Here is a 15,955-nt window from a genome sequence, read left to right on the forward strand (position 1 = left end):
AGAACCTGTACCTGCTAGGAGTCTGCTAGCAATGCAGAACCTCAGGCCCCACCCCAGACCTACACCTTTTTTATTTTTTGCGGTACATGGGCCTCTCACTGCTGTGGCCTCTCCCGTTGCGGAGCACAGGCTCCGGACGCGCAGGCTCAGCGGCCATGGCTCACGGGCCCAGCCGCTCCACGGCATGTGGGATCTTCCCGGACCGGGGCACGAACCCTTGTCCCCTGCATCAGCAGGCGGACTCTCAACCACTGCACCACCAGGGAAGCCCCTGGACCTACACCTTTTGAATCTACATTTTAACAAGACCCCAGGTGACTTACATCTACATTACATTAATTTAAGAAGTAAATTAATTTAAGAATTTACATTAAATTAAAGTACATTAATTTAAGAAGTAGTGCTCGAAACCACACTCTGATTCCTCTGGGGCTTCCTGTTCACCCACAGCCAGAATTGGGGTAGAGATGTTTACTATTTCTTGAGAAAAGTACTTGCTCTGTAACTTATAGCAGAAGCTGACATTAGAGCTCATAAATACAGGAAAGGAAAGTATAAATCATGTTGAATGAGGACTTTTAGATTGGTTTTGTTGCCTGGCATCCACTTGTATGACTTAAAAACAGCTTCTAAGAATCAGAAGACTGGAACATAGAAGGAACTAGATAAAAATGTGTCAAGCAAATTAATAAAACCTTGCCATATGTGGAGAAAGTATTTCAGAACACAGACTCTTAGATATTCAATTTAATACACATTTGTTGAGCACCTACTATGTGCTAGGTGCTGTGTTAGGTGTGGGGATACATTTATGACTAACACATAGACTGGGAAGCTCATTTCAGAGCATGTGCTCCTAGAAAGCAAGGACTTATCTTCCCTCTTCTCCCTTTAAATGTGCCCTGCACACACAGATACACTTTGCCAATGTTCACAAGTATCGTTCTAATTGGAAGCTTTCCACACCTTAGTCATACAGTGGAATTGTTGAGTGATGGGGGTGGATTGGGATATAAGAGCTTGGCTTCTCAACCTTCTGTACTTTTGGATCCATCCCCCAGTGGGATCGGTAAATCCTTCTTATCTAATCTCTCCACATTCCCTCCCTTTGGCCCTTCTCTGCAGAGCACTGTGTCTCAAGCGGTTTGATGAAGAGATGGAGGTTAGCTACTTCACTTGGAGCCATGGCCCCCTGTGTCCTGGGCCAGCTGCTGAGGGACTTCCCTGTCTCCCCTCTGCAGGGCACCTCCACCTTTGAACTGCCTGACTAACTGTGTTGAAAGTTAGCCTTAAGTTTATCTTGAATTGAAAATTACATTAACACTTCCTGGGCTGGGCCGGCACCCAGCTACACTTCTTCACTGTGGCTGAGATAAGAGAAGGAAAAAATTCATCAAAAGCTGGTCACTTTGTCTTTCTGCAGAAAGGGACTTAAGCCAAAGGCCAACGAGAGGAAAGGGAATAAAGGCTTCAAGGTCCCTGGTTGGTGTTCACAACAGGATATACCGTCCAGAGGGACTCTAGCTGGAAAGAAGGCACAGCCTCTTTGCTAAAATAGCAGTGATGATGATGGTGACATCAGTCAACATTATGAAGCTTCTAATATGCACCAGGTACAGTGCTACCTACGTTACACACATCATCTTATTATTTAACCTTTACAACAACTCTATGAGATACTTTTTTAAAAATCATGATCTTTCTACAGACTGATTCTGCAGGAGACCTGACAGGATTAAAGAAAAGAAATACAACTTAAATTCATTGCACTTTAATTATCTACCAGGCCCCATGCTGGGATTTTTCATGTGTCAGAAGATGGTGGAACAGTATAGTCAGTCAGTCAACAAATATTATCTCACTCATTGGAGGAATACTTATTGAGTTCTACTAGGTGTTAAGTACTCTATAGTCATAGTCTCATTACTGCCAATGACAATCCTATAGGATAGGTACTGATATCGCCACCTTTTAGAAAAGGATGCTTACATGTTGTTTTTCTCCCCACCCCCCCCCCCTTTTTTTTTTAGTGACTATTTTCTGAATGCTGGCTATGTTCTAGGACTGGGATAGACTGGTACATGAAGCAGCCAGTGCCCTGACCTCATGAAGCTTAGTTTGTAGACAAACAAATAAATAAAAAAAGAAAATGTTAGGTAGTGATAAAAACTCTGATATAAATGAAGCAGGGTTATATGATAGAAAATGCCTGGGGCTACTTCAGATTCAGGGGTCATTTCTGAGGAGGTGACATTTTAGATGAGCACTGAATGACAAGAAGGAGCGAGTCATGCCAAGATCTTGGAACAAAGCCTTCCAGGTAGAGAGAAGGGGTAACACAGAAATCCTAGGGCCTGCAGAACACGCCTGGGGAGTCCAAGGAACAGAACCACAGCCAGCGTGGCTGGAGTTGAATGTCAGAGGTGGGAGGCCACAGAGGGAGGCAGGGAGCCTTACACATCAGGGCAAGAAGTTGGGAATCAATCCAGATGGGGAGTCCTGGGGGGAGAGGGGCCTAACAGGGCAGAAGTCATTTTTTTTAAAAGCTACTCTGGTTTCTGTGATGAGAAATCGCCTGTAGGAGACAAGGGCGGAAGAAGGTTAAGCGGCCTTAGTACGAAATTCAAATCAGATATGAGAGTGGCGGAAAGGAGGGTGGCAGAGGAGATGGGGAAGAGGGGTTGGAGGGGTCAGAAGCGCTTGCTGAGGCAGCGGAAGGCCCCAGCACACTGGCTAAGCAGTTGCAGGGATAAGCTTGGTCTTTGTAGTTTCCACAGAGCTTGGACAAGAGCCTGGCATCTTGTGGGTCACTGATAACTATTTGTTGGACTGAACTGATGCTTAGTGCTTGCTGTATTGGATCTGTTTGCCTGTTAGGAGGCTCAAGATATATACCAGGAGACCTCAGGCAAACATGAGTGATACAGTACTGGTGCTCCCCAGGCCTCGCTGGGGTCAACTAATAAATTTAATGATTCCAAAAGATTAAAACTGAAGAAGTCGAATATGAACTAGGTCGAATTAAAGCCATTTAACTTCTGTGAGCCTTTTCAATGATACAGGGCTCAAAACATCTTCCCTGGAGAGCTGTTTTGGGGCAGAGAGGTGATGTATGTAAAAAAATCCCATCCGCTGCCTTACTGGGGGAAGAAATTCAACAAAGGGAAGCTGTCATCCAGTGGAACACACCCTGGGGCCTCAGTGGGCTCCTAAGACAGCACCCACCCTGCATTGCCCGTGACATCAATAAGATGCCCAGGTGAAGGCAGGGATATGGAATGACAGAGTAAGGACCTCCAAAAATCTGTTCCTCCATAAAAGTATCAATAGTGGCAGAAAAAACTGTGAAAATCAACATTTTCCTAACTCTGGAAATTAGCCAAAGGCTTGTAATACTCTGAGGAGCATTTATTCAAGAAAAAACACTTAAATTTGGTAAGATCAGAGCCCTATGGAATTTTAACTTGCCCTATTCTCATCTCCCTCATCTGAGTTCCGCAGTAGCCTTGAAAAGCAGCAGCTTCCCCCCAACAGCAGCTGTGAAGGCCAGCAGTCTAGCAGTCACTGGAGGAGGCAGATGGGTTGGAGCGCCTCAAAAGCCACATCTCCAGAGAACCGGCATGACTTGCCCTGTCCAGCAGCATTGTGGAAAAGCCCCATTCACAGGGCTTGATTATTTCTTTTGACTGGACTCAGAGCTTCTCGGTGGGAAGGCCCTAGCTCCAGGACATTTGTTGAAAAAAACTCATAGTTGTCTGGGGTAACAATACCAGTTGGGGAAAAGAAGAGCCTGGCCAAAAAGCTCAAAAGCTCAAAGGGAGGATCTAAGGAATGAGATGTTTATAGGCAGGCTCTGAAAACCTCTGACATGCTCCTGGGGATGTAGAGGATGCACTCATGTGAGGGGTTGTGTGCATGCCCAGGAAAGACCTGAGAAATCCCTGGCTAACTTTGAGGCCACGCTCAAGAAGGAAATGAAAGCAAAGGCAGAATTATAAACTGCTGGAGTGCTAAGGGTAATCCCCCCAAACACACATGGGGCCCCTCGGCAAAGGATGGGAGACATGGGTTTAAAGAAATCTCTGTCCAATTGTTAGCTGATCACTGAGCTAACTGAGCAGAGACTTCAGTAGCCACACATGATGGGGTAATATAGACTCTTCAGAATTATTCCAGGAAAGTCACTAAACAAACAGGAACAACAACAACACACAGCAACATGAGAAGGGAGGTGATCTGATTTCTAGAGTTGCCACATTACATTATTTAAATGCCCAGCTTTCAACAAAGGGCAGTTCTTTGAAAAGATTGATAAAATTGACAAACCTTCAGCTAGACTAGCTAGTTTCATCAAGAAAAAAAAGAAAAAGAAAATACAAGTTACTAAAATTAGGTATGAAAGGAGCAAGATCACAACTGATATTACAGAAATTTTAAAAAAATAAGAGAAAGTATAAACAACTATATGCCAACAACAGATAATCTAGATGAAATGGACAAATTCCTAGAAAGACACAAACCACTAAAACTGACTCATAAAGAAATAGAAAACCTGAATAGACCTATAACAAGTAAAGAAGTCAAATCAGTAATCTTGAAACTTCCCACAAAGAAAAGTTCAGGCCCAAATGGTTTTACTGGTAAATTTTAACCAAACACTTAAGAAAGAATTTTCACAAACTCTTCCTCAAAAATAGAAGAGAATACTTCTCATTCTAAGAGGTCAGTATTATCCTGACATCAGAATTAGACAAAGACATCATACAAAAAGAAAACTACAGACCAATACCTTTTATAAACATAGATGCAAATATTCTCAAAAACATTACTAGCAAACTGAATCCAGCAACATATAAAAAGGAATTATACATCATGACTAACTGGAAATTATTCCAGGAATGTAAGCTTGGTTTAACATTAAAAATTAATCGATGTAGTACACCACACTAATATATAATAAAGGACCAAAAAATTGTGATCATCTCAATAGACACAGAAAAAGCATTTGACAAAATCCAACACCCTTTCATAATAAAAAATACTCAACAAAATAGGAAAAGGACAGAACTTCCTCAGCCTGATAAAAGGTATCTACAAAAAACCCACTGCTAGCATCATGAAAGATTTTCCCTTAAGATCAGGGAAAAGACAATGTCTCTTCTCACGAATTCTATTTAACATCGTACAGGAGGCTCTAGTCACAGCAATTAGACAAGAAAAAGAAATAAAAGGCATCTAGATTGAAAAGAAAGAACTAAAACAGTTTCTACTTGCAGATGACATGATCGTATGATAGAAAATACTAAGGAAGCTACACACACACACACATATACACAGAGAGCTAATAAATGAGTTTAGTAAGGGTATAAGATATAAAATCGACTTACAAAAATCAGTTGTATCTTTACAGAGTAGCAATGAATAATCTGAAAACTAAATTAAGAAAACAATTCCATATACAATAGCAAGAAAAATAATAAAATATTTAGGAATAAATTTAACATAAAAGAGTAAAACTTGTACACTGAAATCTACAAAACATTATTGAAAGAAATTAAGTAGAAAGACACCTCATGTTCATGCACTGGAAGATTCAATATTCTTTAGATGACAATACCCTCCGAATTGATCTATAGAGTCAATGCTATCTGTATCAAAAACCCAGCTGGCCTCTTGGCAGAAATTAACAAGCTGTCCCTAAAATTCATATGGAAATGCAAGGGAACTCAGAATAAGGGGAAAAAATCTTCAAAAAGAAGAACAATTTTGGAGGATGTGATGGTCAGTTTTATGTGTCAACTTGGCAAGGTACAGTTCCCAGTTATTCAAACACTAGTCTAGGTGTTGCTGTGAAGGTACTTGGTAGATGTGATTAACATCTACAGTCAGCTGACTAACTGTAGGAAATCATCCTCCATAAATGAGTGAGCTCGAGCCAATCAGTTGAAAGGCCTTTAGCACAGAAGTAAGGCTTCCTTGATGAAGAGGAAATTATATCTATAGATTGCAGCATGAGTACCTGGCGAGGAGAGTCTAGCCTGCTCCTCCTGACACCCTACCCTACCCTATGGATTTCAGACCTGGCTAGCAAGCCCACACAATCACATAAGCCAACTCCTTGCAATAAATCTCTGGCTCTGTTTTTCCAGTAGAACACTGACTGAAAGAGAGGACTCACATTTCCTGATTTCAAAACTTACTACAAAACTGCAGTAATCAAGACTGTGTGGAACTGGCATAAAGAATATTGACATTGATCAATGGAGTAGAATTGAGAGGCCAGAAGTAAACACATACATTTATGGTCAATTGGTTCTTAACAGGGTGCCAAGACAACTCAATAGGTAAAGAATAGTCTTTTCCACAAATGGTGTTGAGAAGACTGGATTTCCATGTGCAAAAGAATGAATCTGGATTCCTACCTCATACCACAGATAAAATTTAACTCAAAGTGAACCAAAAACCTAAATATAAGAATAAAACTATAAAAGTAAGAAGAAAAGATAGGAATAAATCTTTGTGCTCTTATATCAGGCAATGGTTTCTCAAAAGCACAAGCAACCAAATAAAAATAATAATAAATTGAACTTCATCAAAATTTAAAACTTTTTTGTTTCAAAGAACACTATTAAGAAAATGAAAAGACACCCACAGAGTGGGAGAAAATACTGGCAAGTCATATATCTGATAAGGGTACAGTATCCACAATATGTGAAGAACTCTTACAACTCAAGAATAAAAAGGCAAAAAACCCAATTTAAAAATGGGCAAAGACTTTGAACAGCCATTTCTCCAAAGAAGTCATACAAATGGCTAATGAGCATATAAAAAGATGATCAACATCATTAGGCATTACAAAAATGCAAATCAAAATCACAATGAAAAAAAATAACAGCTGCACATGCACTAGGATGGTTATAATAATTAAAAATAAATAGAAGGAACATAGGAGAAATTGGAACCTTCATACATTCTTTGTAGGAGTATAAAAGGGTACATAAAATGGTACAGCCCTTTGGAAAAGAGTTTTGTAGTTCTTCAGAAAGTTAAACATAGAAATACCATATGCCCCTGGAATTCCATTCCTAGATACACATTCAAGAGAACAGAAAACACACACCCCACAAAAACTTGTACATGAACATTGTAGCATTATTCAGAATAGGCAAAAAGTGGCAGTAACCCCAAAGTCCACCAAGAGATGAATGGATAAACAAAACATGGAATATAATGGAACATTATTCAGCCATAAAAAAGGATGGAGTACCGACACATGCTAATAATATGGATGAACCCTGAAACCAGTAGGCTAGATAAAAGAAGCCAGACACAAAAGGACAAATATTGTATGATTCTACTTATATGAACTATCTAGACCAGGTAAATTCATAGAGACAGAAAGCAGACTAGAGGTTATCAGACTGGGAGGAGATTCTTTATGAGACGGTGAAAATATCCTAAAATAAGATAGTAGTGAAGGTTACACCACACTGTGAATATATTAGAAACACTGAATTTTATAGTTTAAAATTGTGAATTTTATGGCATGTGAACTATATCTCAGTAAAATGGTTATTAAAAAAAACAGAAAAAGAAGAAGAAGGCCCCTGTCCCGGGCCCACATTCAAAAAGTACATAGAAAATAAATTGAATAAGCGTAGAGTACACATGGGACTCTCTGGGATCTGGCACTAAGTGCTGGCACAGTGATCCAAGCCTTAAACATCCACTCCCGTGACCGGCTAACACTGCTCTGGTCCTAGGGATCCCTTCTCTAACATCTCTTACCCTATGTCCTTGAAACAGAAGACAACCATGATTGTATACTGTGAAGGTTTGTGAGTTGTGCCACTAACAGTGGAAGTGATGGACACTGCGTGGAGAGCAGGAAGGGTTGCAGTGGCAAAAGCACTTCAGGTCACCTTATCTTTGATAAAGGAGGCAAGAATATACAGTGGAGAAAAGACAGCCTCTTCAATAAGTGGTGCTGGGAAAACTGGACAGGTACATGTAAAAGTATGAGATTAGAACACTCCCTAACACCATACACAAAAATAAACTCAAAATGGATTAAAGACCTAAATGTAAGGCCAGACACTATCAAACTCTTAGAGGAAAACAGAGGCAGAACGCTCTACAACATAAATCACAGCAAGATCCTTTTTGACCCACCTCCTAGAGAAATGGAAATAAAACCAAAAATAAACAAATGGGACCTAATGAAACTTAAAAGCTTTTGCACAGCAAAGGAAACCATAAACAAGACCAAAAGACAGCCCTCAGAATGGGAGAAAATATTTGCAAATGAAGCAACTGACAAAGGATTAATCTCCAAAATTTACAAGCAGCTCATGCAGCTCAATAACAAAAAAACAAACAACCCAATCCAAAAATGGGCAGAAGACCTAAACAGACATTTCTCCAAAGAAGATATACAGATTGCCAACAAACACATAAAAGATTGCTCAGCATCATTAATCATTAGAGAAATGCAAATCAAAACTACAATGAGATATCATCTCACACAGGTCAGAATGGCCATCATCAAAAAATCTACAAACAATAAATGCTGGAGAGGGTGTGGAGAAAAGGAAACCCTCTTGCACTGTTGGTGGGAATGTAAATTGATACAGCCACTGTGGAGAACAGTATGGAGGTTCCATAAAAAACTAAAAATAGAACTTCCATATGATCCAGCAATCCCACTACTGGGCATATACCCTGAGAAAACCATAATTCAAAAAGAGTCATGTACCGCAAAGTTCATTGCAGCACTATTTACAATAGCCAGGACATGGAAGCAACCTAAGTGTCCATCAACAGATGAATGGGTAAAGAAGATGTGGCACATATATACAATGGAATATTATTCAGCCATTAAAAGAAACGAAATTGAGTTATTTGTAGTGAGGTGGATGGACCTAGAGTCTGTCATACAGAGTGAAGTAAGTCAGAAAGAGAAAAACAAATACCGTATGCTAACACATATATATGGAATCTAAAAAAAAAAAAAAGGTCATGAAGAAACTAGGGGCAAGACGGGAATAAAGACACAGACCTACTAGAGAATGGACTTGAGGATATGGGGACGGGGAAGGGGGAAGGGTAAGCTGTGACAAAGTGAGAGAGTGGCATGGACATATATACACTACCAAATGTAAAATAGATAGCTAGTGGGAAGCAGCCACATAGCACAGGGAGATCAGCTCGGTGCTTTGTGACCACCTAGAGGGGTGGGATAGGGAGGGTGGGAGGGAGGGGCATGCAAGAGGGAGGGGATATGGGGACATATGTATATGTATAACTGATACACTTTGTTATAAAGCAGAAACTGACACACCACTGTAAAGCAATTATACTCCAATAAAGATGTTAAAAAAAATAGTAGCTTAAACGAAAAAAAAAAAAAGCACTTCAGTAAGAGAAAAGATAAATTAATCAACTTGTCAAATTCTTCTTCCCAGTCTGAACGCAATAGATTCTTGTACAACAAACTATCATTCCCAGTATAACCGAGCATCCATTTGCCTGTTTTGCTTTGTATTCCATCAGTGCTTCTGAAAGTTCTCACAAATGAGAGTATATTTGCAACAGTTTCACATGGCTAAGAAAAAGTTTGTAATATTACATGTTATGAGTCCAATTGTGTGCCCTTAAATTCACATGTTGAAGTCATAATCCCCAACAGCTCAGAATGTGATCTTATTTGGAAACAGGGTAACTTGATTGCAGAGGTAATCTGTTACCCCTGTAATCATGCTTAAAAGGGGTCATTGGAATGGGTCCAAATACAATATGACTGGTGTCCTTATGGAAAGAGGAAATTTGGAGACACACACAGGGAGAATGCCATGCGAGTATCAAAGCAGAAAATGGGGTGATGCACCTACAAGCCAAAGAATGTCAAAAGAATACACACTATGTGAAAATCTTGTTTAGAACAACATTAGGTATTCATTCTGCTGAAATGAAGGCAATAAAAAAAGTTTTAATGGAACTAATATATAACAATCTATGAATTACATATAATATCTCTGGCCCCCTTTACAGAATATCCAGGCATGAAGAAGAATGAGTTAAGTAGTCATTTTTGATAGCACCTGGCTTCCAGTCATATACAAACCATAATTTTGCATGTATTTTTAACTTTTGTCATTATGAAGGTATATGTGTCAATGTGGGAGGACAGAACATATTTCACTGAGCAGTTTGCTAGCTTGATTTACAACATTTAAATATGTACATGTGTGGTATGTGGGCCTCCACTTGTGCTCATGCCCCAGGTCCGATAATTGTTAGAGGTGGGCAGGACCCAGGAATGACAGAAGAAAGCTAGCCTGCAGCTATGAACAGAAGCCAAACCAACAGCTCTAACTTGCTCCTACTACAAACTAAAATGCCATCCTGGAAGCTACATGTGAGGACCTGATGCAGTCCCTAGAGGCAGTGGTGAGTGCCTCACATACTTTGCCTTCCTGGGCCATAGTCCCCAGGGCCCTACAAGCCCATCCCAGTCCAGGGGTATATAGCCCTGTGGCCTCAGTGGGCACTCAGCTCTCACCAGGTTTCATACACCTAATATATTTCACTGTTCCAAATGTCAGGGTGCGTCATGAACTTGCATTTGGTTTCCTTGCAGTAACTCTTGTGGTGCCACCTTCAAGTAAACAGAGCAATCTTATAACTGCACTTCACTCCTGCATTGGGAAAGGACTGTGCAGTTTGACGAAAGGCTTTCAGAGCACTCCTAAATGCGGTGATATTCCCCATGGCTATTATGTTGTTACCTCCTGCCTGTCCCCTTGTAGGGAGGTTTGGCTGCTGGTTGAGGGCTATGAGGATAGAGAAGGGAACTAGCATTCCATTTGGGAGTAAGCCTTAGGAAGAAAGGAACTCTTAGAGATAGGGTAAGTGGTGGCAGCTGAGAAAGGAGAAAAAAGCAGGATACATCGCCAGTTTCTAAGGGAATGAGAGAAAAGGGTATCAAAATGCCAAACTGAGGATAAAGATTGAGCTGCAGAAGGCCCTGTAGGATTTCCAACTTTGATTGTATTTTTTTTGCAGCTCCCTCCAAGAAAACATGGCAGCTGTACATTTCATGCTATTGCCGATTAACATGATGGATAAATGGACAGCTAACATAAAACAGAGTGCCTGACATCAAAGGATACTTTTAGCTACGGTTGAGCATCCTTAAGGAACTTCAATACCCTTTCCATAGATAGCAGCTCAGAAAAGCAGAATACTATCTTTGTATGAAATTAAAAACCATGAAAGATAGACTGGGTTCATCAGAAAGGTAGCAGCAAAGAAAGAATGAAAACTTCAAGTAAGGACATAAAAGGGTTTAAAAATAATTCTGATACTAAAAAAAGGAACTCTGATACAAATACAACAGCTAGAAAGTCAACAGCCCAGTGCTTAATAGCAAAGGCAGACTAGTGAACCACATTAATCAACCTAGGATACAGATTATCAACAACATTTGAAACTCAGATTAACAGGAACAAATAAGGTACCGGAGTGGGAAGCATTTTTACAGCCAGTAACAAAAGTTTTCATCTTTGCTTAAATAAGACTTCAAAAGGATTCCACATATCAACTAATAAGTGAGTTCATCAAAAAAAAAAAAAAAAAAAGATTAACTTTAAGAAATGCAAGGCAGGGCTTCCCTGGTGGAGCAGTGGTTAGGAGTCTGCCTGCCAATGCAGGGGACATGGGTGAGTGCCCTGGTCCTGGAAGATCCCACATGCCGCGGAGCAACTGGGCCCTTGTGCCACGACTACTGAGCTTGCGCTCTAGAGCCCACGAGCCACAACTACTGAGCCCACGTGCCACAACTACTGAAGCCCGCGAAACTAGAGCCTGTGCTCCGCAACAAGAGAAGCCACCGTAATGAGAAGACTGTGCACCGCAATGAAGAGTAGCCCCCGCTCGCCGCAACTAAAAAGAAAGCCCGCACACAGCAACGAAGACCCAACACAGCCAAAAATAAGTAAATAAATTTATTTTTTTAAAAAAAGAAAGAAATGCAAGGCACAGTGACCACACTTCTGATCTGTTTTAAGATGAATCAGCATTTTCTACCTGAGCAAGTAGAATGCAGTTAGCACTTGGGTGATTTTAAAGACTCTTAACAGTTGCCTTTAATTGGCTGATGAAATAGCAGAACAGTGTGGCTGAAAGCCAATGTTTATTTTTACCCGTTACCTGTTTTATTAATGGGATTGTGGGCCACTGGGCCTCCAGGAACACACAAATATATTTAAATATCCCACACTGTAATTAAGAGGCGCAGAGAGGATTAGAGCAAATTAAGCGGCTGTTGTACTTGCCATTGGTTTAGTCAAGGCCAGGCATTTTGATGCTCTCATGGCAGAACCTGGCAAGTTTTACTTCAGAAATCTACAAAATATGGAATATATTTTCTTGCAGAGCAAGGGTTTTAATAAATGGGTCTCCCCCCCAAATAAAAATTATACATAAATAAAAATATTCCAAGTGAATGCTCCTACAATGAAAGAAGAGGTTCCCTTAGCCAGAAAAGGAAAAATGTATCAACAATAGTGTCAGTTAAAGAAACTGGATCTTGAGATCTATTAATAAGGGACTCAAAATGAATCAAACTTCCATGTAACTCTCATCCAGACACAGGGCTTTCTTCTCCTAGGTGAGTCAGAACTTCTGCCTGAGTTTTTTAAAGGGAATAAAAATAGTGATCACCCAACAGATGACTTGTTCAATAACTAAAGCATCAGAAATATTTGCAGAAATGGAGAACAGATCCTTTTAAGCAAAGACTAGAGTATAGGTTCCTAAGCCAGCAGTGTTTCATTTTTTTGGTTTGATTTTACCAAATCCATTGTAACTAAATGTTAGCTTAATTTTAAAATAGTACATGTAAGTAGACTTTTTGCTTTGATTGCTCAGAATCAACATTACCATGCTTGAGATTACTGCCAGTGCTGGTCTCCTATGAATCTTCATATCAAAGAAAAAGCAAAATGGAATGAGGGCAGGGCAAAATGGAATGAAGTCTGGAAACACAGTGTTTTGACCCAAGCAGAGGACAACATTGCCTTTGCCCTAGCAACTCTGGAGAAGCGCTTAAAAAAGACAAGAAAGAAGATCTAAATACTTACGAGGACCCTGGACTTGCAGTGGGAGGGGGGCCTGAAGAAATGAAAGAAAAACAAAAGAAACAGTCAGTCTGGGTTATAGGAGGGTGAACATCAGGACAGTCAAACCATTACGGACTAAAGTTCTCAGCCACCCCGAGGTGATATTTATTTTTCTGGAATTTATTATTTTGCTCCAGCTCCCCCAACCACCTCTATGAAAAAACATACCAGTGAGACTGTGTCTATATCCCACAGTTCAGAGCCTGAAAAATGCTAAGACAAGGGCTAAAAAATGAGTCAGAGTAGGCATCCTCACGAGATGCAGCGAGTTTCAGTGGGAGGCTGAATGAGCACGAGGACGTTCATTGCAACAGCAGGCAGGGGTCTGTGATGGCAGCTGGACAGAAAAGGGGCCTGAGTGCTGGAAATCTTCCCAACTTCTCTGGACAAGGAACATTCTTGTTGAGAAGAATTCACTGATGCAGTGACTTAGAATTGGGGCTGAGGTCAGACCTATCTGGACCCTGCTCCGGCTCTGCAGTTTACTGGCTGGGTGACCGTGAACATAGTACTTAAATGCTGGGCCTTGGTTTACTTATTTCCAAAATGGGTACAAGAGGACCAGCTTCTGTGTTGCTGGGCACACCCAGGACCTCCTCACCCCCGCGGAGGCTGAGGGCCAAAGGCCATCCCCAGTAGGAAGCTGCTTACCGAACTTGACAAACAAGACTCCAGTGGTAGAAACCACCTTCTTGCCGTTCGTCGCCACGCACTGGAAGTAGCCCGTGTCTGTGGTGTCGAGGTTTCTAATCCGTAGCCGAGAGCCATAGTTGGTTGCCCGAAAGGAGATCCTCCGGGGCTCCTGGACCACAGGTGCATCATTTTTGAACCAGCGGATAGTGGGAGGCGGATTCCCAGAGACTTTGCAGTGCAGTTCTGCCGTCTGCCCCAGGGACGTGGTGATGTTATTCATCGGTTCATCGAGGGCCAGGTAAGACTCTGTGCACAGGGAGAAGCAGGCAGGTGAGAGGGGCAGACTGCTGGAGAGTACCTCCAAGCAACCCAAACTCACTCTGTGTGCCCCAGACCACAGAGAGACTGAACAGGAGCGGCATGGTGGAGACAGACAAGGGATGGTTGAAATCATCCCTTTACCGAGACCCTGTGACTACTAAACAATCACCACAGAGTCTGCTGCTTGGAAGGAAATTTGTTACTAACCACGGTATAAAACCCAAAGTTTTCAAATGACAATGTGTTACCCATGGATAAATTTCTCGGCCAAGACAAGATGAGCTTTTGTGTTTCGGAGTATAAAAAAAAAATACATGCTTCTTGTTACAAACTCAAACAATACAGTGAAAAAGAAAAAGAAGTAAAATTTACATCACCCCGAAATGACATCCCTTTAACATTCTGGCAAAGATCCTACCAGTTTGTCCACTTTTGATAAGAGAGAAAGTATGAAAAACTGGAAAGGTAGGAGCAATATATTTATATCCACATGGCCCAAGACTGGGAAGGATGCTGAAAATCTTCCTGTCAGTGATGATATAATAAGGGTTATGAAGGCCAGGCTGCTGGCAGACAAAGTGGTGAGAGGTAATGAAATTATTTCCATAATGTTACTCATGTCAACCGCAACACATTACAATATATTATTCTATGCATTCAATTTCTAATTGAGATATAATTTATATTGTATGAAATGTATCAGTCTTAATTGCACAGCCCCACGAGCCTTGACAAATGCATGTACCCATGTAACCGATGCCCCTATCAAGATATAGAACAACAGAACATCATCAGTATCCCAGAAAGTACCCCCAAGATCCTTAGTAGTGAATCCCTGCTCCACCCCCTCTACCTGGCAAAACTGTGAGAGGATTAAAATTAAATCAGATGAAAAGCAAAAAAAAAAATTAAAATTAAATCAGGCAAGGCATGGGAAGCATTTAAACTAGTATATGGCAAAAAGCACTCATATATATTAATCAGTGTTCTATTATTTTTATAATAATAACAACTTCTGTGCAATGCCTTTTACTCTGTCTCCTGTTATCCTCTAATAACCCCGTGAGGTAGGAAAGGCACAGGAAGTATCATGATGCCCAGCTGCAGGGGAGATGTCTCAGAGATTAGCTGACTTGCCCTGTGGTCACACAGTAAGATGTACATTGTGCCCAAAGCTTCTAGCACCAACGACTCGGGCTCAGCCTAGCACCTAAACAAAGTTCAACTGAGCCAAGCTGGTTAGTACAGTAGTAAGAACAGATAGACTCTAAGTCCTGCCATATGCCAGGGGCTTTACTTTAGTATTTACCTGCCCTATAACCCCACAAGGGAGGAGGAATTGTCATCGCTGCTCAACAATGAGGAGACCTAGGATCAGAGAGGTTAAGTGACTTGCCCAAGGCCACACAGCTGAGCCAAGGGCTGGTTCAGCTCTCTCTGGCTCAAAAACCTAGCTCTTTCCACCCCATCCGATTGCTTTGGTAGCCTGAGTCACACTGAGGAGGGGACACAGAATTCAAACTTCTTCCTTAAAGAAGAGCTGGGGTTTACACATATCCACACACCCACAGGGCTGTGATCTTCCCCTAACTCCAGCCAGGATTGTCTGGTTAATGGGTCTAACCTTTAGCTATGTGTTCTGGCTGGTGTTATGGTTTCCCTCCAGAAGCCAGGTACCTCACTGACCTGATATCCTCTGATAGGCCCTTCTCCTTGAGGCTACCTCCTGTTTCCTGTCCTTTCTGTAGCATGGGTCCAGCTTTGAGATGGAGGTGAAACAGGAGGGAAGGGGGGTAGGGCACAACCTTTAAAAGAATGAC

At 41.2% G+C, this 15,955-nt stretch overlaps 1 protein-coding gene across 1 annotated transcript; it reads right to left on the reverse strand.

Moving 5' to 3' along the window:
* Positions 1–13,138: 13,138 nt before the first annotated feature.
* LOC111178465 (ROR family WNT receptor 1) lies at positions 13,139–14,116 on the reverse strand. Its single transcript, XM_089910778.1, has 2 exons — positions 13,833–14,116; positions 13,139–13,173 (listed from the first exon to the last, which is right to left on the reverse strand). The coding sequence occupies exons 1-2, from the start codon at positions 14,092–14,094 to the stop codon at positions 13,139–13,141; spliced, it is 297 nt and encodes a 98-aa protein (XP_089766904.1). The 5' UTR covers positions 14,095–14,116.
* Between the last annotated feature and the right edge of the window lie 1,839 nt (positions 14,117–15,955).

The sequence above is a fragment of the Delphinapterus leucas genome, chromosome 1 (assembly GCF_059928025.1).
Source record: "Delphinapterus leucas isolate spDelLeu-1000000601 "Yukka" chromosome 1, BTC_Dleu_Yukka2, whole genome shotgun sequence".
Classification (NCBI taxonomy): domain Eukaryota; kingdom Metazoa; phylum Chordata; class Mammalia; order Artiodactyla; family Monodontidae; genus Delphinapterus; species Delphinapterus leucas.

Excerpts from the sequence above, each read along its gene's own strand:
- LOC111178465 (XM_089910778.1), bottom strand. The coding sequence starts at position 14,094 with ATGAATAACATCACCACGTCCCTGGGGCAGACGGCAGAACTGCACTGC. Across the intron at positions 13,174-13,832 it reads AGTCTTGTTTGTCAAGTTCG|GCCCCCCTCCCACTGCAAGT; the intron begins GTAAGCAGCTTC and ends TCATTTCTTCAG.